At 34.7% G+C, this 25,349-nt stretch overlaps 2 protein-coding genes across 5 annotated transcripts in view; one reads left to right on the forward strand and one right to left on the reverse strand.

Annotated features, from left to right (window-relative positions):
• LOC126970086 (dihydropyrimidinase) overlaps positions 1–19,893 on the reverse strand; it is a 62,504-nt gene extending 42,611 nt beyond the window's left edge. For 2 of the 4 annotated variants that reach the window (XM_050815804.1, XM_050815801.1), the window contains exon 1: positions 19,702–19,893. In XM_050815804.1, coding sequence (XP_050671761.1) covers positions 19,702–19,743 — 42 coding nt within the window. In that variant the 5' untranslated portion in view covers positions 19,744–19,893. Of the gene's footprint in view, positions 1–204; positions 338–19,701 lie in introns of those variants that run through there. The other 2 variants (XM_050815803.1, XM_050815805.1) reach the window with 2 other exon arrangements.
• A 469-nt stretch (positions 19,894–20,362) lies between these two features.
• LOC126970081 (endothelin-converting enzyme homolog) overlaps positions 20,363–25,349 on the forward strand; it is a 75,830-nt gene continuing 70,843 nt past the window's right edge. The window contains exon 1 of the mRNA XM_050815793.1: positions 20,363–20,529. Within this exon, the coding sequence (XP_050671750.1) occupies positions 20,497–20,529 (33 nt within the window). The 5' untranslated portion in view covers positions 20,363–20,496. The remainder of the gene's footprint in view (positions 20,530–25,349) is intronic.

The raw sequence follows: 25,349 nt of genomic DNA on the forward strand, positions 1-25,349 counted from the left end.
GCATTTACTTTACATAAGTAAATCCAAACAAAAAGTATCATTCACTTATTCATTATTAGGTATAATTTAGGCACTTAAATCTCGTGTTATAAATAAAAAAACAATGCAAAATATTTCCATAAAAAGATGATCGATAATATCTACAGGCAAAAATCAAGGCTCAACAAATGATCGTTTAAAAACAATAAAGAAATAAATTCTTACTTTAATATTGATCCCTGACACTGAATGTTCCGGCATTGCGACCAAAATTCGCGATATTATAATGATACGTCAATAAAACCCGGCAAAATGGCGTCCAAGATGGCTGCCGCGGCGTGCGCAACGCACGCAGGACTCAGACTGAAAATGCGACTCCGAAAATAGAAGGCATTTCTATCCCCTTAGTGAGCGTGTATACACCAACTACCGGTTTTCACGCATGCGACACTCGTTAAGGCGATAACGTGTCCTGGACAATATTATTTATATTGAGACATAAACACGGAAAGGACTTTATCAAAATCTTTTTGAAGTGAAAACTTCGTTAACCGCGTTGGGTAACCCTTTTTGGTAGGGAAAAATCTTATGGGTTCGCGGCGCCGACATGCCCATGACTGGCGCACGTATAAATAAATAATTTATATAATTTAATTGTTTTAACATTATGAAATTACAAATTTATTACTAAAAGTTCTAAGTTTTCACTTATATCGTCAGTCTTTACAACTGACAAGTTTTTTTTTAATGTGTCAATGATGAAGTCCAACAATCTATAATAAATTAGGCTTGAAACACCTGTTAATGGTCCAAAGTAATTAACCTAATGAAGGCTGATTTAAAAAAGATGCACAAAATGTCAAGAACATTAATTTATAAGTAGAATTCTCAATAGCTTAAACTTGAAATATCAATATTTCTAGATATATAGGTTATATTTTTTGTAAAAACGAGTACGACATTTAATAACTCAAGTTCGTCCATGGCTTCTACTAAAGGAAAGCGAATCAATTGTTACTGTAACTAATTTTGATTGAGAAGTCGTAAGCAGTCAGCCCCACTTGGAATTAGCTCCTTAGTTTTTTGTATACAAAGACAAATCAAAATTGGCAAAGCATTACCGAGCTGTCAGGTCGTCTATACGCTAGTATTTTATAAGTCTACTAGCGGACCCGACAGTCGTTGTTCTGTACACACGTTTTAAATTTAAGAAATCACTACCGTACACATGGGCAGGAGAATTCTATATGGACTGAATTGAGAAAATAAACCAATCTCAAATTCACTGGAACACACAAAAATATCATCAAAATCGGTCCAGCCGTTTAGGAGGAGTTCACTGTCAACACACGTACACAAGAATTATATATATAGAGATGGCATGCAGGATACATGGTTGTTCCGTCAATAATTATTCAATCTGCTAATCTATTTCCATGTTGGTCGACCATTAGCCAATCAAGCAGAAACATTATACATTTGTATACCGTAAACACAATTACACAATCGATATTCAATGACTTAAATCGATTACGGTAATTACAGTTAGAAATCTTTGTTCGTGATGGCAGTGATAAGAAACGTTATGGCTATAAACTAGTGTAAGTGAAAACTCACTTTCTGACTCGATACGGATTTATTGGATCGAGTTTTATTAGTAGCGGTTTACAAATAAGGATTTCCGATTTCAATGTGTGTACTCTTGTGTTATGTACTGTGATTTACTTTCGTGGGCATGGATGTTTTCCGTTGGTTGACGGATGACTCTAGTGATGGAGGGCCACGGGTTGCGTTCCTGATTACTTCATATTACGAACTATAAACAAATAGTCTCCTAATCCTCTATTAAAAGTCGTTAAAAAATGTCCGAACGGCGTTGTATAAATTACGTATACAATAACTCATTAACTTATACTTAACTACAGACATTAAAACATTTATTCAAATTAACACCTTATTTCGTGACAGTAATGTTCAAAATGTAATACATAAAAATCTGCCTAATTTTTTGATACATTTTTGAGCGTGATTGTTAGTCTAGTTGTTACATGTACGTCAATGTAAAATAAACATATTTCTTAAGTAACTAACAAATAAAATAATAAAAAAAATGATAAGAATATAATTAGATTATATTATCGATTTCATTTGAAATAACCATTTATTAAAAATTAGTTCCTAATCGTTAATATACCGTGAAAACTAATTATTTTTATAACTAACCTCATTTAATTATGTTTACCATAACAAAAATATTCAATACATGTAATCAATTCATAACTGGATTATTTATTGAATGAAATGACCTTGATTTATAAATGAAAATTTTAACAAAGGATTCATCAAATACACATTCTGATTTGTTAAAAGTAAAATATTTAAGCAAACATTTGGGTTAAGTATAGACTTTGATACTCATACAAAAAATATTTGAAGTTATGACCTATTTCAAGCTAATAAAAAAATGTGGACTTTGACATCACAAGATATAAATACAATATGATATGTTATACTATTCGCACTCAGAGAGGAAGGGTCGCGTACCATCATACAAGATATAACACTTTATAAGATACTTTATATTTATAGAGTTAATTCTTTATTACTTTTTAATTTTATATGAATTATTTGATATTATTTAAACACAATTCATATATTGGATGCAGCACCTTACAAACTAATTTGTTATGTATATGACAGCCATTGTAAATTCTCTATTTGATTGAAAAGAGTGGTCGTTGAGTTTCTTGTATGTTCTTCTCACGAGCTCTACTGTTTCCAAACATATGGTAGTAGACACGAACTGACACGTCAATTCATCATCAGCTTAAACACGATAGCCTAAATTGGTGGGTACCCAACAGAACACACCAATAAACAAACGCCTTTTAACAACCGGCATAACAGACAACCGTAAAACAGAAGAAGTTTTGAAGAGCATGAAACAGTTGCTCATATATTGCCAATCCAGGAATATACAGGAGTGGTTGACCAACGGGCCAAATTCCTCGAAATTCTCGTCATTCCAAGATGTCTTTCAACATTTCTGGAAAGTTCTGAACGTACCTTAACCAACCTAAAATGCACCCAATCAGGGGGTCTAATTGCGGAAACTGGAGGCCCCGTCCCGTACCATTGCTTTTGGGTATCTTTTGTACTATTTGCAATAATACGCATTATGTTGAAATTTCAGCTGATTAACTATCGCGGCCTATGAGATACAGGCTGTTGACATATATGCGGCAAAGTCGAGTCGTTGGTTAACTTTCAGGTACGGAATGAATTCGAATTCAAATATTATTATTCAAAATAGGATATAGAATCACTTATGGAACGTCAAAAACTACCACCCATTCAAAATATTCTGCCTCAGACCTGAGAAAAACGGGTCGTCTTTGTTCCTTTATTAACTTAAACTTGATTGTTAAATATATCATGATGTTTATATTCCGTATAAATTGTAGGCGACGCCGTAATGTAGAAATATTCTGCAATTTAATGTAAAGACTACAAAAGGAATTATACAGCTCATAAAACTTTCCGTACTGAATACATAATTGCTGTCACTTTGACAATCAAATTTATTGCTATGCAAAACGAAAGCCACGAATTTGTAAGTGACATGCAATTAACACGAGCGAGTCCATACGGAAGTAAAAGGTAATAATGATAGTTGGGTTTTTATTCAAATTTATTAATTCTGTAAAATAAATTAGATTAAAACCCCTTTCCCCCAATTTTAGACCCATATCGGCACTACCAACCAAAAAGCAGCAAAATTTTAGAAAAAATTGTATAAATGCTACTAATGAATATTTACAATAATAACCTCATGCGTAATATACAATATAATAATAATAATATAATAATAAAAAGCATATTTATTCAAGAGTTATTGATTACATATTTTAATGTGTTAGTAACTTAAAATAAACCTAAAACTAATGTTATTACTTAAACTATAATCTTGATCCCATCCGGGTATATGCCTCCTCCATCTTCATCCACAACTCTCTATTTTTTTTTGCTTTCTCTAGCCAGTTTTTAACTGCCACTGTATGAAGGTCTTCACTCCACCTCATTTTGGGTCTGCCTCGGTATCTGTTACCCGGGGGACCACTCCATGTTATCGCTTTTAGAGTCCATCTTTGGTCTGGGACCCTAGCCACATGTCCTGCCCATTGCCCTCCAATAACCCTCCAATAAACAATATAGTATTACCTTAATCTTAAGTCATTCAACCAGAGATAATTAAATAAATTAATAAATAATAAAGGGTTACAAAGCAATATTTTGGATAATTGGGAGGAATCATGTGATGCGTTAGGTGTGTTTCGTCATTAACCCAAGGGATTCGACTGTGTCCATAATGTAACATTACTTAAAAAAATTACCACTTTGGGATTAGAGATATGCTCTAAATTATTTTTAAAATCGTGTGTGTGTAGTACGATTCAAAGAGTAGACATTATTGGTAAAAGATCAACTTACTTTATCATATCAATAGGTATACAGGGCTCAATCTTAGGTGCTTTTTTGTTCCTGCTTTACGTCAATGATTTGCCTTATCAAAACTAAAATAAACGTATTATAGTGTTTACTGACGATACATCTTTGGTATTTAAAATAAAACACCAGCAAAAAAAATTAGCCAGTTTTCCATCGACATTGCTGAAGTGGTAAATTGGTTTAATGCAAAAAAACTTACGAAAGGAAAACAAAAGCCAACCAACACCTATAAAATTGATAAAGACAAACTTGATATACTTAGTAGAAACAACAACATTTCTAGGTATCAATTTAAGACTAAGTGTATATCAGGGCGTATCAATTACCATCAGCTTAACGTCCTGCTCGTCTCATCCCTTATTTTAAACACTTATCTAAAACAGTCAGCTCTGGCGGTGTTTGTAATAAACTTGGCAGCTTACAAAAAATTAGACAGCTGAGTTAATTTCAGATTGCCACGGAATTATATTGTAGGGCCGCAGATATTGATGACGCAACATAATATGTGATGCAGAAAAGAGTAATTCGAGTAGTCTATAAAATGCGATCAAGGGATTCCTTTAAAATATTAGCATACTTAAATAGAATAGTGATGTACATAACATTATGTCAATACTCGAAACAAAAATACTCTCGCAATTCCATCTATTAGGCTCCGTAAAATTGTTTAAAGAGGATTGTATTATATTTTATATTGGTTATAATATGGTTATAATCAATTGTCTGTTCATGATTTATCTACGTAAATAGCTCGAAAGCTTCTGCAAGATTTCTAAATAAATTGTTAAATCTCTAATTTCGAAAGTGTGATGTTTGCAAAACTAATGCGTCCGCCAACGCTTTTCTGTCAGTACATTAGCTATACAAGGCTTGTTTAGATTGTAACCATATATGACACAATACCCATCTCCATTATGGTATTGGACGCTAGGGCTGCCACCCGTAGATTACTTTTTTTGTCTTATATCATAAATAACACAACATTTATAAGGATTCCGGGATAATCAAGTTATTTTGCAATGCAGCCGATATTAACCTTTGTGCTGTAAAAGGGCTATTTGCGCTATTGCGTTATATAATTCATTAAGAGCAAAATTTAAAGAAATAAACATTTTATGGGGTGATGCACATGCTTTGACAACATTATCCCAGAAAATGTTCAAAACAAAATAAGGTATTACGAAATTCAAAAGAATTGTTAAAAGACGTTTTGTGGTAAAAGTTACTATAACATAAATGTATATAATAGAAATTTTGCGATAGCGAAGCCTACTCAGTTTCTTGCCCCAGTTTTTTTATATTCGTGCCCGTGATTTAATATCTTATTTTGAATTAACTATTATCATAAGTGCCAATAATTATCAACTATATGTCAACGATTCACGGATCAAATTATAATTATTATCTTTGCAACGACGTCGAAATATTCTATGAATCTAAAATCTTCAAATCATGCTAAAATAGCAAAAGTCTTGTCACAACAGTAGTTGTTACTTCTCAACTGTGCCTAATCAATTTTTAAAATTTTTTTTTTAGTTACATTTAAAATTAAATTAAATGGTACATTTGTTGCATCACTTGCACGGTTGTATGTAAAATATAATAAAGGTGATGAAATTATTTGGAAAAGTGGCAACGAGCTTCTTGCCTATCCTTCTCATTAAAGGCGATTTAAAGCTCAACAAAAAATAACTTTGACATCTACAAGGGTCATATTTTTAACGTATCTGCATGAAAAAATTTTATCTGCTTTTTTTTTTTAATTTCAAATAAGCTCCAAAACCGAGCAACGACCTTTCAGAAGTGCCATAATGTGTGTGTTGTAAATTTTGAACTCACTCTATGAAACTCCCTGTTTTTGAGGTTAAGATTTTAAGTATGAACGGCAACACTTTATTTATGGTGTAATAGGTTTGAGTGATAATAGCAACTTATTCACTTGACATGCTATACGTAAATCACCGTAAAAAATCACTAAAATATTCAAATAAATAGTGTACGGTGGCAACCCTATCGATGACATCTATTTAGATCGCTGAAGGTCGAAACATACTCCATGTGTGAATAGTTCCTGCCAAATGTTGAACACATCATCGGTGATGGCACTGGCGATGTAATAGCGCAGCAACCATTCGTGACGGTTTTATAATGTAATCCTATTAGGAAGTTAATGGGTTTCGACTAATCTCAAGGGCTATGACCTGTATTGCGTCATGTCTAATAATTATATTATGTTATGACAACAACTTTGTAGCAACACGTGCCAACACACCACAAATTAGCTTCTATCTGGATGTGTGGCGTTTCTTCACAGTGCGTTTTCACGAAACTTTCTTTCATGTATAACTAAGCTGTGGAATGAGCTTCATTGTACGGTGTTTTCAGGACGATATTCTATTCCTCTGGTATTGCTGGAGTATATGGGCGGCCGTGACACGTATGCTCGTTTGCCCTCCGCTCCAAAAAAAAAAACTAGGGAAAGCAGACGACAAATTCTTCTTTCAGCATTGCAGTGAATTTTAGTCTAAATTTTTGGCAAAGCGTAGAATGACATTTCTGTGGATCGTTTCTATATAAGTAAGTAGTAATAGACTCTGGTTGTATGTCCGCCTTGATGTGGATAAACCAGTGAATATAAAAAAAACTTATCGTGTTACTAAAAAAACAAGTTCGCTGTCCATACTAAGTTTAATGACATTAAAATGACCGTTAGGGCTATGTGCTTCTAGTTAGTATTCACCCCTATAGGCTATGACTCAGGTCCTTCCCCTTCCAGACGTCATTACAACCCTCAGTTATATTGCTACGTTAATGATTCATGAAGTACGCAACTCTAATGTTTGTATAATCATAAAAGAAAATTATAATTGGCTATAAATATAAAATCTCAATTCAAACAGGAAAAGGCAAAAACACATCTGTATTAGTATATTACGATACGAGTGAGCTTAGTTGCTCATTATACTCGAGGCCGTGGGTTGCAGCCCGAGCCGCAGGCGAGGACGTAAATCAGCAATAAAATATAAAAATTATAGGACATGGGGCTCAAGATTTTTTTGGAAGCGCCAATTGGAAAGTGATTGATTACATAGAGCAAGTAACTTACAGCCTTCTTGAAAATTATAATTTTAGTGATAAAAAATTTAACAAAAAAACAACCGACTCCAAAAAATTATACCAAAACAATACTTAGATATAATATGCATTAAAAGGTATAAAATAATTGTGTATTTTTATACAATCTAATTAATCTAATTGTAGTTACGATTATTGTTATTTTTGAATCAGTGTCCTCCCGCCGCGGCCCTACTCTCGCCTCTCATCTCACGTCGCGCGTGCGACACAAGCACATCTCACTTATGTATGTAGATACAAACCTACCTGACACCGACTGCAAAAATAACAATAATCCTAACTAAAATAGGATTAATTAGATTGTATAAAAAAACGCAATTATTTTACACCTTTTATTCCATATTTGTTTACAGGCAGTATAATATTCTGCCACAGATTCTGCCCTTCCAAGGAGATCCATTGATCGTCATATTTGACTACGAAAATAACTTGACCATAACGACGTTACGGTAGGTGACTCAAAAATCCGGATTGTATAAAAAAGATTCGGGTGAGTATTATTAATTTGCTCCCTAGAATTGAAGCATTCCGTTACTTTGTCATGGATCCCATAGAACCTCACCAAACTCTCTTTAAACTATCCTTGAAGTAGAACATCATTTCAAATAAAAAATGAATAATCGAAATCGGTTGGCGTGATATTGAGTTATTTGTCCATATTTCGCGCACATGCTTAATGCAAATTTGAGACTTTTATGGTTTTCACATGGATGCCATTGTCAGATCTGGACCAAATTGCAATGGGACCACACGGGAAGCACCAGCTTTCAAACAAAAAAGAATCATCTAAATCGGTTCACCTAGTAGTAACTTATGAGGTTACAAACATTAAAAAATAATACTGATTGAGAACCACCTTAAAGTCGGTTTAAAATGCATTTATTTTATAACAAATTATTGTGAATTATTAACAATTTGATATAAATGCTTTTTCGTCTTCTTTAGGGACACATTTATTTATTTCAAGTATGCAAATGGATTATCAGCGGCATAATACCTCTTTGCTGTTGCAAAAAACTGTATTACCCGGTTCGATTGAAAATGCTCTGTTTTCTGTCTGGTCTGGTGCACCCCAGTAACAGCTCGAACCATTTGACCGCGTGCAACGCAGAGCAGCTTGAATTGTCGGAGACCCAGTGCTCTGTGAACGGCTAGATCGCTTGGTGTTGCGTAGAGACGTCGCTTCATTGTGTGTCTTCTATCGCATTAATTACGGGGAGTGTTCCGCAGAGCTGTTTCACCTGATTTCTGCCGCCGAATTCCATCAATTGGATGTATGGTGGTCCTCCACAGTACGGTTTTCAAGGAGATTTCTTCCACGTACAACAAATCTGTGGAATGAGCTTCTCGGACGATACGACATGAGTACCTTAGAAAAAGCGCGTACACTTATTTAAATGGCCTGCAACGCTCTTGTGATTTCTCTGGTGTTGCAAGAGAATGTAGGCGGCGGTGATCACTTAACACCAGGTGACCTGTATCGACCCGCTCGTTTCTCCTCCTTTTCCATAAAAAATGGCTTACTCTGCTCAAGATCCGTTTCAAGACCTATATCGGATCTACATAATAATTGAGTTTAGATAACTGTTAAAAATTGTATAATTGTTTGAAGCTTAACGTAGCGTAAACGCATTGAAGGTTAACAGAGCCGTGACCGACGAAAGAGGTTTTATCAATCTCGAGTAGAGAGACCCCCAACAGATGTAATTGGTCTATTTTTATTTGCATGAACATGTTAAGTGTGTGTTACGAAAGTAATATAATTGTTTTTGGCATTATGTTTGACTCATAGTCTTAGGCTGAGTTCTATACAGCGTACTTAGACTTTGCTCAGACTTTACTTACGTAAAACTTTGCTGATGGTGATAAAACGCGAACTTGACTTTTGCATTGGACTGTCTTAGCGTAAGGTCAGTATAATTTCCGCGGTCAAATTATTATATAAACGAAATTAAAGATTCTGCTAAGCTTACACCCAACTGAGTTTTACGTAAGTATAGTATAAGCAAACTCTAAGTACGCTCGATAGCTCTCAGCCTTAGAATATAACATCATAAAGACAACCTGACAGCATTGCTGACAGCCTGATAATATGACCAATTTTGATTTGCCAATGAGTGCGTTAGCTGGTTTCTATATTCTTTTCTCTTGCACGCTTCGTTCGTCTATAAGCTAAAATATATTGTAGACCTATGGTTATATTTATGACATGAAAATAGCACGAATAGGAAACTACTTTAATTACTTAACTTGTCAAGCTTTGTAACAGGCAATACATGTATATAATTTGGAAAAAAGAAATGCTGTAAAGTTTGCTGAAATAAATAAATTAAATTATAGCTATTGGAATCTAGGTAGCGCCATATCACCTGGAATTATAAATATTGTGTGAAAAATTTGCCAATGACAGCTCTTTGTATTAAAACTCTGCCTAGCCAACCCATCTGATAGTGGAAACTGGAAAGTACGACTAGATTTCTTACTAAACACATTTATCCACGTAATCTCTATATTGCAAACAATCTACTTTCATATAACCAAATCTGTAATTGCCTCAATTTCCTCCCATCTTCGGGTACAGAAACCCAACGGAATCCTTGTACTCCGTAAGACTTCGGTGTCAAAATTGCGATGCAAATGACAAAAATAAATAAAAAAAAATGTCTACTAGACACGACGGTGGAATTCAGACTCGCACTTGACCGTTTTTTTAACTTGACATCGCTTTCTAGTTTCACTATTTCTCAAATTAACTACAAACCTACGTAAATTTCTATTGCAAGATGTCTATATGAAGAATGTCTGTTCCAAAAATTAACAATACTGCGTGAATTATCAATGAAAACATTGTAGATAATAACATAAGCCACACAATACTTCACAAATTGTTTACGGTCGTCGATCAGTAAAATTATACACATTATAATCCTTATCACTGTGTTTAAAGCACGTTACGTCTGATAATACCTCGGACGTGTTTTAACATTCACATTGGTATTTATTTGATATTGAAATATTATGTCATAGTTCGTCGTTACTCTCGTAATAATTTCGTGCAACGTTTATATTAATTACTAGCTGACCCAGCAAACGTTGTATTGCCGATATTAAAATCGCGATACAAAAGTAACTGTTTATTACTTTTACTGAACATCCGTAGATTATTATTCATTATAATACTATTAGGCTCGTTTTCTTACATTGTATTGTAGTATCTATACATAACATAAATAAAAATATTACAAAATAGTTCGCTACAATTGCAAGTAAGGTAAGGTAACTATTATTTTTCAAGGACATAAACAATCGGGATATTTTTTTTAATTTGTTTGTTAAATTTAAAAAGTATGGGCATTAAACAAAAGTTGTAAAGAATAAACTGATCTATAACATTTGATGCATTTTTTAATTAATGCAATATTTTAAGTTATCGGCTGAGGTGGAAAAACTTTTTCATTATTGGCCCATAAATCGTAAACAGTATGATTTACAAAAAAGTTTACAGGAAATAAAACGATGCTTGCCCTTTGCCCTAAAATGCTATAGTTTTCCAGATATCGGCCAAAAACGTTTTTTCCAGAGTTCCACCTGGATCTGGCAGCATATTGGGATTTTATGCTCAGTAAGTGACCTTTTGTGTCTTTTTTTTAGTTCGATAATTAGTGCCAGGTTAAATTCTATTTTTACTGGCCAACTTGATTCAAACCGCTTTATTTGGGTTTTTCTTGCAGACCATACTTCTTAGAACTGTCAATTGAGCCAGATGCCGAGTTAAGTTGTCCTACGACTGACAGTTGTTTTACATTAGTATCTAGGTACACTTGATTCTGATACGCACGCAAAGAAAGACGCGTGCACAAGCCTAGCCACGGTTTAACATTTATTTAAAACACATAAACCTGACAACAATGTAAAACCCATTGGCTGGAGAAAGTGTCACAAACCACAACAAAGAAAGTCGGTCAGTATTGTACCTGTGTGATATCGTTTTCAACTCTGTATGTAATTTAAAACTTTCCTACTGTTTAAATACAGATACATAATAAATTAAGAGACTTTATTCAACATATAATCCGGAAGACAATGACCTCCCCGACGACGATCGTTCCTGCGCTGCCTCATCCAACGTATTATATCCTACCAACACTGTATCTTCCGAAGAGCTGTTTGACCCGATTTCTGCCGCCGAATTCCACCTACGTACGATACACCATAAATAAGAACATCGCCCCACCACCTGGATGAGGGGCGTTCCTCCACAGTGCAGTTTTGTATGAACTTTCTTCCACGTAAAACCAAGCTGTGGCATGAGCTTCCTTGTGCGGTATTTCCAGGACGATACGAAATAGGTCCCTTCAAAAAGTTTGCAAAACCTCGTTTTTTCGTACTTGCCCATTGGTTGGCTATATATGTATACTCCTAGGTACAAACCAGGATTTCATGAATGGCAATTATCTTCGACCAAACAGAATGTGAACCTGATTGAATTGTATTGCCGTATTGCTCTATCTATAATGCCTAGCTTTATAGAAACCAATTTGGCTTTGTATACCAGATGACCGCGGAATTTAAATCCTTTCGAGATATCGAGACCCATACCGATTCTAGGCGGGGCATTAACGGATGTGGTCTCGAAGACGACAAATGGAGTTTTAGAGGTAAGCACGCAATAGTTTAATAACGTGTAAAAGTTGATAAAAGTGAATGTTTAGTTGTCTGTGACTAGCCACTATAACACGGATATCGTAATATATGCTGATTTTTCGACTTGTCAGTGTCGCTTATTTCAACTGTCTGCAACTTGTACTGTGTTATTAATAAACGCGATGTAGTTTTTTTTATATAAGAGGGGGCAAACGGGCAAGAGGTTCACGGGATGGGGAGAGATGAGGCAACCGCCCATGGACATACGCAACATCAGGTGTCAACAACAAGAGATGCGTTGCCGGCCTTTAAGGTGGGAGTATGCTCTTTTTTCTTAAAGGTCCCTAAGTCGTATCGGTTCGGGAAAACCGCAGCCGGAAATTGATTCCACAAAGTGTCTTTGCAAGGCAAGAAATTTCTTGCAAAACGAGCGGTTGTGGAATGTCAGACGTCAACGTGATGCGGGTGGTACTTCCAAGTAAGTACCACCAGCGAAGTAAAGTAATTCCAAGTTAAAAACTTTTTGTCTTTATCTTACCTTTGTCACTTCAGAATTACATGACGGGGAGAATTAATTTTAAACATGGAGTATCTTTACATTGCGTTTATTAATAAGAAGGCAAAGCAGGTAAGGCAAAGGAAAACAGCACGTTTAATTAAGAACACGATATTTTGGATAAATACATGGTCACAAGACGCTAAAGACATTCCTTGAGAGGAAGAGATCAGAAACCGCACTGCTATAGGAATTCAAGAATATACACAGATGACGTGGTTTACACCATGGTACAAATTTTATATTTGTATTTGTAAACGAAGTATTTCCGTTGGGTACGCCTTTGGTACAAAAACCTGAAAATATGAAGTTATGAATATGATCCCTTTAGGATTCGGTTAACAATGTAACTATAACTATGTAGTACAAGTAACACTTTCATGGCTTCCTTCAACACCATCTGGCATCTCATCCAGCGAACACTTATTCTCCCTCAGCCATAAACAGCTTCCTTTAAGCACAGTAATGAGAAATCTTCTTAATAGTTTTCGTTTAACGATAGTTCCTCGAGGAATCGCTTCATAAATCATTATTTATCGCCCTTTGTTGCGCCCTCAGAATAGATTTGCTTTTGGGATGCACATGACTTCGCATATTTATGCAGTTTTTAAATTGAAGAAATTCTTTTTTTGTGAAACGATAAACAAAATTATGTACGAGATAGTAATTAGTTTTATACTATTCACGCTAGTCGAGAGTAAGTCTATAGATGCACCGCCCATATATTATAACACAGGATGTTACTTTTGCTATCTATTCAATAGCGTATATGTAACCGGCAATATGTACAATTTAGATTTTCATGTATATGTTACTAGCAACGTGTACAACTTAGATATTTATGTATATGTTAGTGACAATGAATACAATTCTGGTATTCATATATACGTTACCAGCAATGTATGTACAATTGAGGTATTCATGTATATGTTACTCGTAATGGCAATGTGTACATTTCAGGTATTCAGTTCAATCCAATCAACAGATACGGTACACATAAGACAAGTATATTGGACACCATTAATAATTGAAGGCCTCAATTAAATCAGACCGCAGTACAATAGCTGTGCCCGTGGTTTTAAAATTTTGTCCTAAAATACTCTTGTGGCTTATGTAGGAGATATACGTCCGGGATATCATATGCATATTACATATCATATTCCGGACGTTTACAGGTCTATTAAAAGAATCAATTTGGTGTATAAGTGGTGGTTATGCTAGAGGATGCTCAGCGTCTGCACACGGTCTTCCTACCGCACATAGTGCGATACTTTGGTCATGTTGCACGCAGAGAAGCAGACAACCTTCAGCGTTTTATAGTGACGGAGAAAATAGAGGGTAAAAGACCCGGAGGCCGTAGTCACAAACGATGCGATGTCGATGGAGACAGCTCGTTGACCGATTGAACATGAGTCACGATCATCATAATTTCAGCCGGAAGACGTCCACTGCTGGACAAAGGTCTCCCCCAGATATGGCCATGACGATCGGTCCTGCGCTGCCCTCATCCAACTTATTCTAGCGATCTTGACCAGATCATCGGTTCATCTTACCCACATTACGTCTTTCAGTACATGGTCGCCATTCGAGGACTTTACTGCCCCATCGGCCATATATCCGTCGAAATATGTGCCCTGCCCACTGCCAAATATTACCTAATTATTTATATACCTACGTATAATTATTGCCAGATATATTTTCAAGCATTGCATCTCAAAAGTATTTTATTTATAACTAAATTAGTCACTTAAATGATATATCATTAAACGTTAATTGTAACTATAATAGATACAGAGGCGGGTAGAATTAAATTAACTACCGATTCCAACCATCTGTGAAGTTTACGTCCTTTTTAGTAATAAATTATTGTTGGCATTCCTTTGGTGCTACAATGGAGCAGGGGATGAGGTTGTCACTTATTCCTTTTTAATAATAAGATATGATGACTTGTGCAGAAATACTTATTTTATAGAAGAGGAGGACAAACGAGCCTAAGTCACCGAGTCAGCGTTGCCGACCTTTAAGGAACGCGCTTTTTTTGAAGGTACTCATGCCGCGGTGCAGTATCGAGCAGATCCTAAAAACGATAGTGAAGGAATTTTATGCCGTAATTTTGATATGCGACAAGCATTTTCATATCAAAGACGTCATGAAATATTTTTATCTCACGACTCGTTCTCGGAATGTTTATTCAAAACAAAGTTTCAACAGCCATTACTTTAACGTGAAATGTATCTATCATTACTTTACAGAGACCCTATTTAGACGAATGTACCTAAGACTAAAAATTTGGCAGTTGTAGAGACTTCATATAGAAGTGAAAACTTAGAACCTTTAGTATTTAAACTTGAAATTTCATAATGTGTAAAAACAATTAAGTACCTAAACTATTAATTTCAATTTACTTTTAAAATTAATTTTCAAAAATATATTAATCAAAACAAAAGCACTATTTCAACAAACACAGTATATACACATTGAACATTTTACTAAATCCATTCAATTTCATATTTATGATACACACAGCACTAATGTTGCAGAATACATCAGCTGTTTAGCTACAGATTTACTTCTTTTTAAGTATTTTGGTGACGCGAACTGACGAGATTACTGATGACACCCGTCCAAAAAGTTTCTATATATATATTTTATTAATTATTTATCGCGTGCGCCAGTCGTGAGCATGTCGATGACGCGATAAGATTTTCCTCTATCAAAAAGTGCCCAACGCGGCTAAATAACAATCAGTAAATCAGTAAACAATGTCTCGTTGATTTCTGCCACCAAGCAACGGGTTGCGGGTTCGATACCGCTACTAACATTCAAAGCATAATTCACCTTTACTTCTGGAGGTAGGATTAAGTAAACCGTTCCTAAATGACATTATGATCGTAAAATTTAAATAAAACAACTTAACAATAAACAAACGACATAATTAAAAAAAATAACAATTTAACTCAATCTATAATATCAAGTATTGCTGTGCCCTTGTAAGGTGTCATAATATATTGCCTATTTATCTAATGTACCACTTTTTTGCAATAATGTGACTTGTAAAAATATTTTGATTTGATTTGAGGTTGGGGTAACGTAACTGACATATCATTTTCGCTGCTTTAAAGAGTCCACGCGGACGAAGTCACCGGAAAAAGCTACTAAATAATAAAATAGCGTATTTTTTATTTCCGGATTGTATTGCGCATGTCACAGGCTGTTGCCAAGTCCCACCCTTACCGCAACCATCATTGTTTAGTATTCATCACGAAAGAACGATATCCTTTAAAGTGCATAAGAATTGTTACTTAAAACGGTATGGTAAAGTTATGTGCTGTAAAGCCATTTGCTGTTGCATATAAAGTATATTTTATGCTGAACATGCTTTCAAAGTGAACGTCAAATAAACCTTATTCAATAAGGCTTAAAGCGCTTTTGAATCATCACTATAAATATTTCTTTTAAATTACTGAATTTACCATAATAAGTTCGAAAAAAGTAGGGCTCGCGAGATGAACATGTACCTACAAGAAACTCAACGGACACTCTTTTCAATCAATAGAGTATTTTATTTTACAGTGGCTGTAATAAACAAAACAAATTAGTTTGTAAGGTGCTGAATGATGAATGTTTAAATAATATCGAATATTTCATTAAATTTGACGATTGATAAATGTAATTATAGTTTAAATAAGATTTTTTTATAATCTGTATTGATAAGAGCAAACTCAGAGTTTCTTGCTCGTTCTTCTCTGGGGGAATCTTCCTTCATAATGAGCTTTAGTATAAAAAAATTACATATTTCAAGAGTATTGTGATTTACATAACTACGTTAAAATATTTTTGATTGATTGATAAATCGAATCGAAAAAATTTTGGTACAAAAAAAATTTTTTAGTTCCAGTAGTCAGAAAAAATATTTAAAAAAAAAACAAAAATGATGTTAAAACTTTTAGATCAGAGATACTAAAGTGCACAGCGTAACTAAAGGGGACTGCCTTAGTTCCGGTGAGTGACCTCATAAAATCACTACAACCACGCTGCTAAATAAGCGGAACATTGTATCGTAACTATTTGATAATATAATCTCCGCGCGTTGGTAATGGGACTGACTGCCATTTTAGTGACGTCAGCTCAATCAGACGTACCGTTTGAATAATGACGGCTGTAGTATTTTCTTTGAGTAACCCAAGTATAACATATTTAATTAAAATAAAATATTTTTTAGCACAGTTACTCGTAGCGTGTAACTTATAAATCGCTCTTAATCTCATAATCCAAGATATTAAGCACGCGTGCTGTTTACTTTAGTAAAAAATTACTAGTTAAGATTTAAATGTATTTTTTAATGGAAGATTAGGACAAACTCTATTGTAAGAGGAATAACCAGAGCGTTGCTGATCTTATAAAGCGACGAATAAACGTACCTGAATTAGACTAAGATTATTTCGTTATGCCGATTATGTTGCCCTGGTAGTTTGTAACTCATAGCACGCAAAATATTATTAATTTCTCCGTTTAAAAATACACTTATTAAAAATACATTCGGTACCAATTTACAAATCATCTTGAAATTAAAATTGTAACTAATTAATGTTATACTTTAACTATTTAAATGTTCATTTGAATTTATAATAATACTAGCTCACCCAACAAACGTTGTATTGCCGATCTTAAAATCGCGGTACAAAAGTAACTGTTGATCGTAGATGGTTGAAAATTTGAAGTTGTATGTATTTTTAATGCTGACTCATAATCAAAATTAAAAAAAAAATTTCAAAAAAATAAAAAAATAAATTGGCATGGACCACCCTTAACATTTAGGGGGATGAAAAATAGATGTCGTCCGATTCTCAGACCTACCCAATATGCAGTCAAAATGATGACTCTGTCAAGCCGTTTCGAAGGAGTTTAACGACAAACACCGCGACATGAGAATTTTATATATTAGATTTATATTCACAATGAGTTAAGTATTTGTTTGATTTGTTGAGGTATTTTTGATAGCGCTAAACGTATGACGCTATTCTTAAAAAATAATTTTACATAAGCTTATATTACCTATGTGGCTGCGTGCTTGATTATGTTCAAAAACTTTTCCATGTCGGTGTGTTGAAAAACGTATACAACGCGCGTACGTTGATCATATCACTCTCGGCCCCCTTATCAGCTCGCGCGCATAAGACCACGGCCAACGTAATGACCAACACACTAATTATTAAGGAATGTTTAAAACAATTAAAATAACAAAACTTTTAAAATATGTTTGTGATGTTTGCGTGACAGTAAAACCATATGAAGGCAACGAAAAGTCGGGTTAAATCCTTGGATCATTTATATACGTCTAGATAGACTGTGACAGCTGTGAAAACGTAGAAAAAAGTTGAGTTTAGTACTAACCTCTATTTTGAGCAATGCACGCACAATAACACAGAGTGCCATCCAAATCGCGGGTGTAAGTAGCTTGTCACGCACACTAATATTCCTGGCCTGTTTTTATCGGTTATCTAAGAGCAAGAGGCTTTATGTAGACGTAAAAATTATCTAAGGTTAAGTGAAAGACTTATAATAAACTAGCTGACCCGACAGACGTTGTTCTGTAGATAGTAAAAAAAATACTGTTTTATAGGAATTTTATAGTTTTATAGGATCCCGCGGGATTTGTGAAAAACAAATGAAATCCACGTCGATGAGCTATAACTACACCAATAGTACGTTAAGTTTGCCTTAGCAATCTTCCTCGAAATAAAATTCATACACATAATGGGATGGAATGTTGGGAACTGGAGCGACAGCGGTAACTGGAATCAGGACATGAGATAATATAAATTCACAGCAAACATCTAGATAATTTAAGCATTCAGTAATAATATACACGCCTCCCTAAAGTATAAAATTTAAATATGTACTGACGACGACGACGGTCTCCAACATGCGGGTTTTTTGGGATTCGTGGGTAAAGACCTACCTAACTCCTCTTTGACAATGCGATCTTTTTGGATCGATTGGGCAAAGGCCCATCCCATCTCAGACATGAAGGTCTAAAATGCTTACCTGTTCAAAACAACTTACCTATACGAATGTATTTTGAGTTTAAATATTGCGTTGTTTAATAGGAAAACTGAAAAGATCCAATTTTAATTTATCAAATAACCTATTTATTAATAGGTACAAGTACAAACTAATAATATAAAGTTTAAATATACAGCGCCCATAAGTGAACTGTTTTGTTGGTGGTTTTTAACGTTATTTTAAACCAGCAGTTTAAGGAAGTTCAAGGGTGACTACCTAGTTATTGACAGATATTTCGATCTACCCTCTTTTTCATCCTCACAGCGTGCTTGATTTTCATCGCCTTCGTCGTCTCGTCACTTCGTAAGAAAGAGCTTTTATCAAAAGCCAATTGAATTTACGATCATCATACAGTATTTTCTTACATATCCGAATAACGTTGGAAATAAATTAATATAAACATTAAGTACCTAATACCAGTAATTTAAAAATGAATTTTAAAATGTTACGTTGTACCTCATAAATGTTCCGTAAGTCCACAATAACATATCAACAACTCTATTACTTACGAATTACTTATACAAAACTTCCGGTTATAATCCGGTTTTATAATTAAAAATGTGCACCTAACGGCCCAACCCCAATTATTGGCAACAGTTCAGACCCAGGGTCGCCCTATTTCTATAACAAAATTGGGTCACTTTTTGCAATACAACATAAATTACAACAATTAGAGATAAAACACACAATCATTAAACACAGTTATATTCATTATGAGTAACATGTAATTTCTGGTCTAATAATACAATTTTTACATGGATTTAGGTTTATTGTAACGAATTTTTTTAGTGTTAAAAATTTAATTTTCTCACCTGCAAGTGTATCGGTACTTTTTTAACTGGCGCGTTTGTCATGTTTACGGATTAGAATCACAGATTTCACTTTAAAACGTTTATTTATAATTCGCGTGTAGGCGGTATAGATGAATTTCGCAATAACCGGCAATCCGAATATTAACTAAACACAACACAGCACAGCGATACTTATCTATAAACTGTCAGCCTGTCAGGTTGTGAAAATCAATTCATGAACTAAATCGAGTGAAGTTCGTACGTTTAGCAGCCATCTTGCAATTGGTTCACTGCGCATGTCTTCATTCATTCCGAATGTCTTTTCACTGATTGGTTTGCAGTGGTTTGTATATTAGTTTTCATCAATTTGTATAGATGTCGCTAATTAGAAACGTACAATTATAAATTGATATCGTTATAAATTATTTCGATTCTAAATAATTACAAACTGTATACAAACATATCAACAATTTAAATTTAAGCCTTATTAATGTTATTACTTACTTTTTGTGCTTGAGCTAGACAAACGAGACGAAATTAATGATTGTTTTATTTTCACAGTGAACTTGACTGATTAGTTCTAGTTTTAGTGTGTATCAATAGATGGCGCGATTCTTTACAATAGAAAAAGTCGATTCTTCCTACAGGGGAATGGATGTTTTAATCCGCGACATACAAAAGTGGAAAACATTCAATCGAAAGCGAAACAGGCGTCGGGTGAGCGTTTCCCGCCCCTTGACCCTTTCACAATGTGTATTAAATAGAATAATATTAAATATTTACAGTGAACTCTAAGTAAAGAGTTTTTCACTACCCATGCCTGCATTACATCTGAAACCAGGATTTACGGTAAGGGAATGTTATTTTCTTTATATTTTATAAATAGAACTCTTATGAGTTGCGATACTCTAAAAATATTAAGTAGTTCAGTGCTGTTTATACTTTTGTTATTTGGTGCGTTATACTAATCACCTTTATTTTTAATAATTTTATTTTTCAAAAACCAGTTAAAAACGTCTACTTAACTACTTAGTAATCCCTTAGGGGGGAAATTGATCAATTTATGTACCCTACAGCAAGAGAGATTTTTCTTATGAAACTGACACTTTCACTCAACATAATATTTACTATTAGTTACGTTTTAATGGTTAGATGTATGTACAATTTTAATTCAATAGAACTGTATGTTAATCCTTCAGCAAATTTGCAAATACTATAAGGTTTTTTTTTTACGAAAATAAGGGATGAGCAGGACGTTCAGCTAATGGTAATTGATACGCCCTGCCCATTACAATGCAGTGCGGGGCACTACAATTGCGCTTGTCACCTTAAGACATAAGATGATAAGTCTCGTTTGCCCAGTAATTTCACTAGCTACGGCGCCCTTCAGACCGAAGCACAGTAAAGCTTACACATTACTGCTTCACGGCAGAAATAGGCGCCGTTGTGGTACCCATAATCTAGCCGGCGTCCTGAGCAAAGGAGCCTCCCACTGGTAGGTACATAATCTTTTAATAAGTGGTTGTAATAATTATAAAGGTATCTATGGTAATGTACCCAATGATTATAAGATTGTCATTACTCTAGAACGTACAGTACTCAAAAATAAATCATGTTATTATAGTTTATATTATATTCTATACATTTGAAGTTTGAAAGCAAGTATAGCTTCAAATTTTAGAAGCAGGGTTCTCGATGATACGATCATGTAGCCAACACAGGTTGTGCCCCTTTTAAGCGGGGTTTGCACTGTCCGACCGAGTGTGCTCGGATAACTATCTGGAGTCTGGATGTTCTCGTATATTGTAAACACGTACGTGATCGAAGCGCACTTGGACGGCACTACCCGGTCTGAATCGAACGCGTATCTTTTCAGACGAGTTCGTATGAGAATAGAACAATACATACAAGATTTACGATCTATGTGTCACTCGGATGGTTGTACTTATGATAATGTTGGTACTTATTAAATTTGTATATTTAATCCCAGAAGTGAGGCATATCATTTAAAAATAACAAACTGCTTAGAGTTCATTCATTTTATTAAAACAAAAAGGAGTAACCTATGAAAGAGTAGAATTTATTCTACTCAACAGTTCACTGTTAGAATGTTGGCTCCCGCTGGTATTTTTTCTGATTTCTATTTTATGATATTGTCATTCAGCCCTTAGATCACTCATACGTCTAAATAGACTGTAACAGCTGTGAAAACGTCGAAATTGTTTTTGTCGAGGTTGACAGCTAACCTTTATAGTGACATAAAAATTGCGAGTTTAAGACGTAATTTGTCACGCACACTGCAATAAAAAACTTGGTCTGTTTTCATCTGGTGTCTATTAGCAAGAGGCGGCAACTCGGGCGCTGCATTGCGAGTGTAAATGCGTGCGAATGTAGTCCTATGCTGTCTAGATCGTACGAGTGCACTCAATACTCGGGCAGTGTGAACCCCGCTTTATAGGTAACATGCAAAGTGAAGATAACTCGTCTGACCTACCTATTGAGTGAACCGATTTTCCAGTTCACAGTTCAGTTCACATATTATTTATAATTTAATATTTTCCTAACAGAATATTATCTGGTTCATTTTCTTTTGTCTACGGCCTGATACGATGAGCCTGCTCGCGCTGGTCTTACAAATTACGTGCCAGAAAAAATCGCAACGAGATTCGAGTTCGGTCTCCGTCATGAACATTGCATGTTTCTATGTCATGGAGTTTTCGTTTCTTATTAATTGAGTTTAGTTCTCAATATAGAATAATACAAGTAATAAATTTCGACGCGCCAACGAATCTCGGTTCACTAATGTAAAGGCCGCTTAGTGCGGATTGTACGTTAGGGCATCGTAGTTCTCAAAATTTAAAACAAATATGATCATTGCTGTTGATCACTGAATAAATTTAAATCCTAGTGATCAAGTTCTATCCTTACCTTAGGTCCTGATCCTGAATCGCCTTTATGGTCTGAATATTTTTATATAATTCTTAGTATTCCCAAGACGATCCTAGATTGTTCAGAAGATCTTAGACCGGACAGTCTCAGATAATTAATACGTCTAGATAGAGCCTTCTGCTGCTTGACAACCGATGAAAACAGGCCATGTTTATTACTTTAGTGTGCGTGTAAAGCTTCGTCTTACACTCGTGATTTGTATGTCACTGTGTTAGTGTGCGTGCATTGCTCAAACTGGAGGTTAACTTAAACTCAATTTTTTCGACGTTGTCACAGCTGTCATAGTCTATCAATACGTATAAATGACAGTAGGTATTCATTATAATGTAAAAAGCATCTTTTTTCCTGAAACTGGTTTTTATTGACAGCTTATTTAAATACAAATCGCTTTAGTGATAACATTTATGTGCTCTTCTTATCAATATCTTAAAAGTTCTCTGGCTCTTCTGTTTTGTTTGTAACAATTTCGTCTTGCTAGCTTTTCCGGCTGAGGTTTTCTTCCAGAGTAAATAAGGTGCTTTTGTAGAATCTGCTTCTGCGTTAGCAACAGTTACTTCGAGTCGAGATATAACGTCATCAGGGTAGACTGCCCGATGTGGTAGAATAGACTTATATATATTTCGAGGGTTGACTCTCCCGGTGGCTTCCCGCATCATGTTGTCGTCTGGCATTCTACAATTATCTGTTTTGCAAGGTACTTCTTGCCCCACACAGCTTTATCGAATCAATTACCGGCAGCGGGGTTGACCACAAAATATTTTTTTATGGAGGAGGAGGACAAACAAGCATGTGGGTTACCTTATGGTATGTGATCACTGCAGCCCATACTCTGCGGATGTAATACCGGAGGTATCACAAGAGCGTTGCCGACCTCATAAAGTGGTGAATAAGCTACGCTAAGTTCTACCTATTGCGCGCATTTTACCTTTACTTTGTTTTGTTCGCGGTTCGAAAATAATGCTTGCACATTAACTCCTTGACGGCAGAAAAGGGTGCAGCTATGGTACTCATCTAACTGGTTTCCTGTGGAAAGTCTCTTACTATTTTCTCCCATATCTGATGCTTAATTGCATTATACGCTTAAAGCAGTTGACAGATGATCTGAGTCTGTATAGTTTGAGTCCGATATTTTACTACAATATTTATATCAGACAATGCATCCGTACTTCCAGAAATGTTAAACACCAATATAACATCTGTCTTTTTCTATTACTAATACTGCGTAAAGAGTGGCGTACTCCAATTAGTAGGACGTCTGCCAATCTGGGAATAGCATGTACTGTCTCAGATATTTCTAATGAGTGAAATGAATTTCTTGCCCCTTCCTCTAATAAAAGCTCAACTTGCAAGTAAATAGAACACTAACATAACCAAAGAGCAGTTTAAAGAGATCACTCAAAACTGTTCTGGGAACATAAGAAATGGTTCGTCTAATAACGGATATTTGACGTCTACGAACGGATATTTGAAAGCTTTATTTGTTGCGTTGCGCAAACTTTAAATAAGACTTTAAATATAATCTGAACTGAGATGTAATCTTAAAAACCTTAGCTGCTACCTTCTTTTAGCATCTTTCTTTCTCTATTTAAGGCTAACTTCCATGAGTCCGGGACTACACCTTTTAATTATGAATGCAGGAAAAAACGAGTTAGTATAGCATAGCGAGTAGCATACCAACTCAAGGGCACACATTGTTAGCAGTGGGAGAAATGCTATAAGAATATTATAGTCAATGGAAAGGGAATTAAAAGAAAGACTTTGTGTGTCTCTTATGACAATTCCAATGAGACCAAGTTCGACTTTTAAGTAGTTCGGATAAATACCTTAATTAAATTCAAAATCACTTATAGAACGTTAAAAACTACCACCCATTGAAAATAGACTGCCTCAGGAGTCAGGCCTGAGACGAACGGGCGCAAGAAACTCAACAGGCTTTTTAAAAATATGGAATACAATGCAACAATATCCAGTCCATAGTACAAAAATATCCTAATTATTTAATTTTGTTTTGTGTTTAATTACTAAGTTAGTGCTTTAATGCCTTAAGAGTGGATTTTGGTATTGCTTATTGTTAGATTATATTCAAATTTATTCTCTTCCAGACTCCCAGTTTATAACATGCCAAGTCATTCTTATTTTTTTATTTATGATGTATTTTTATTTATTGATGCATTTTTATTTACTTGTCTAATATGCATTAACTTAGCAATGGTACATACTTTCTTAAATAATATTAAGAGTAGTTTTTCACATACACGAGAAAAGATACATCATGATAACATAATTATCTCTCACTGTATAGTTCATATCGCCGTTGTCTGCTCCTATGAATACCAGCTGTCAGTCATTAAATGACGAGAGACCACCTGAGTTGACTGTCTTTAAAGTAAATATAGAAGCAAACTCTGTTTTAATTATTTTAAATAACATACCGTACATCTCATTTCGAGTACTGTTATAATTCAACTACAAATTTGAGAGTTTTTTTCTAAACATTGCCTCTATATTTCTCCATTCGCCTATTATTTACCGGAACAAATATAAACTTTTTCGGTTAAAATTTTCGAATATTCTAAAATTATTTAATTTAAGTTCATTTGTTTACTTTAATATTAAAAGAGACTAATTGCCCAAAGAGGTCTGTTCTTAGTTTACTTATAATTGTCTGAGAATTAGGTTTATAATAAGTAAAAATATCAATACAGCTTTTAGAGGTGCTC

This window comes from Leptidea sinapis, chromosome 20, assembly GCF_905404315.1.
Source record: "Leptidea sinapis chromosome 20, ilLepSina1.1, whole genome shotgun sequence".
In the NCBI taxonomy this organism is placed as follows: domain Eukaryota; kingdom Metazoa; phylum Arthropoda; class Insecta; order Lepidoptera; family Pieridae; genus Leptidea; species Leptidea sinapis.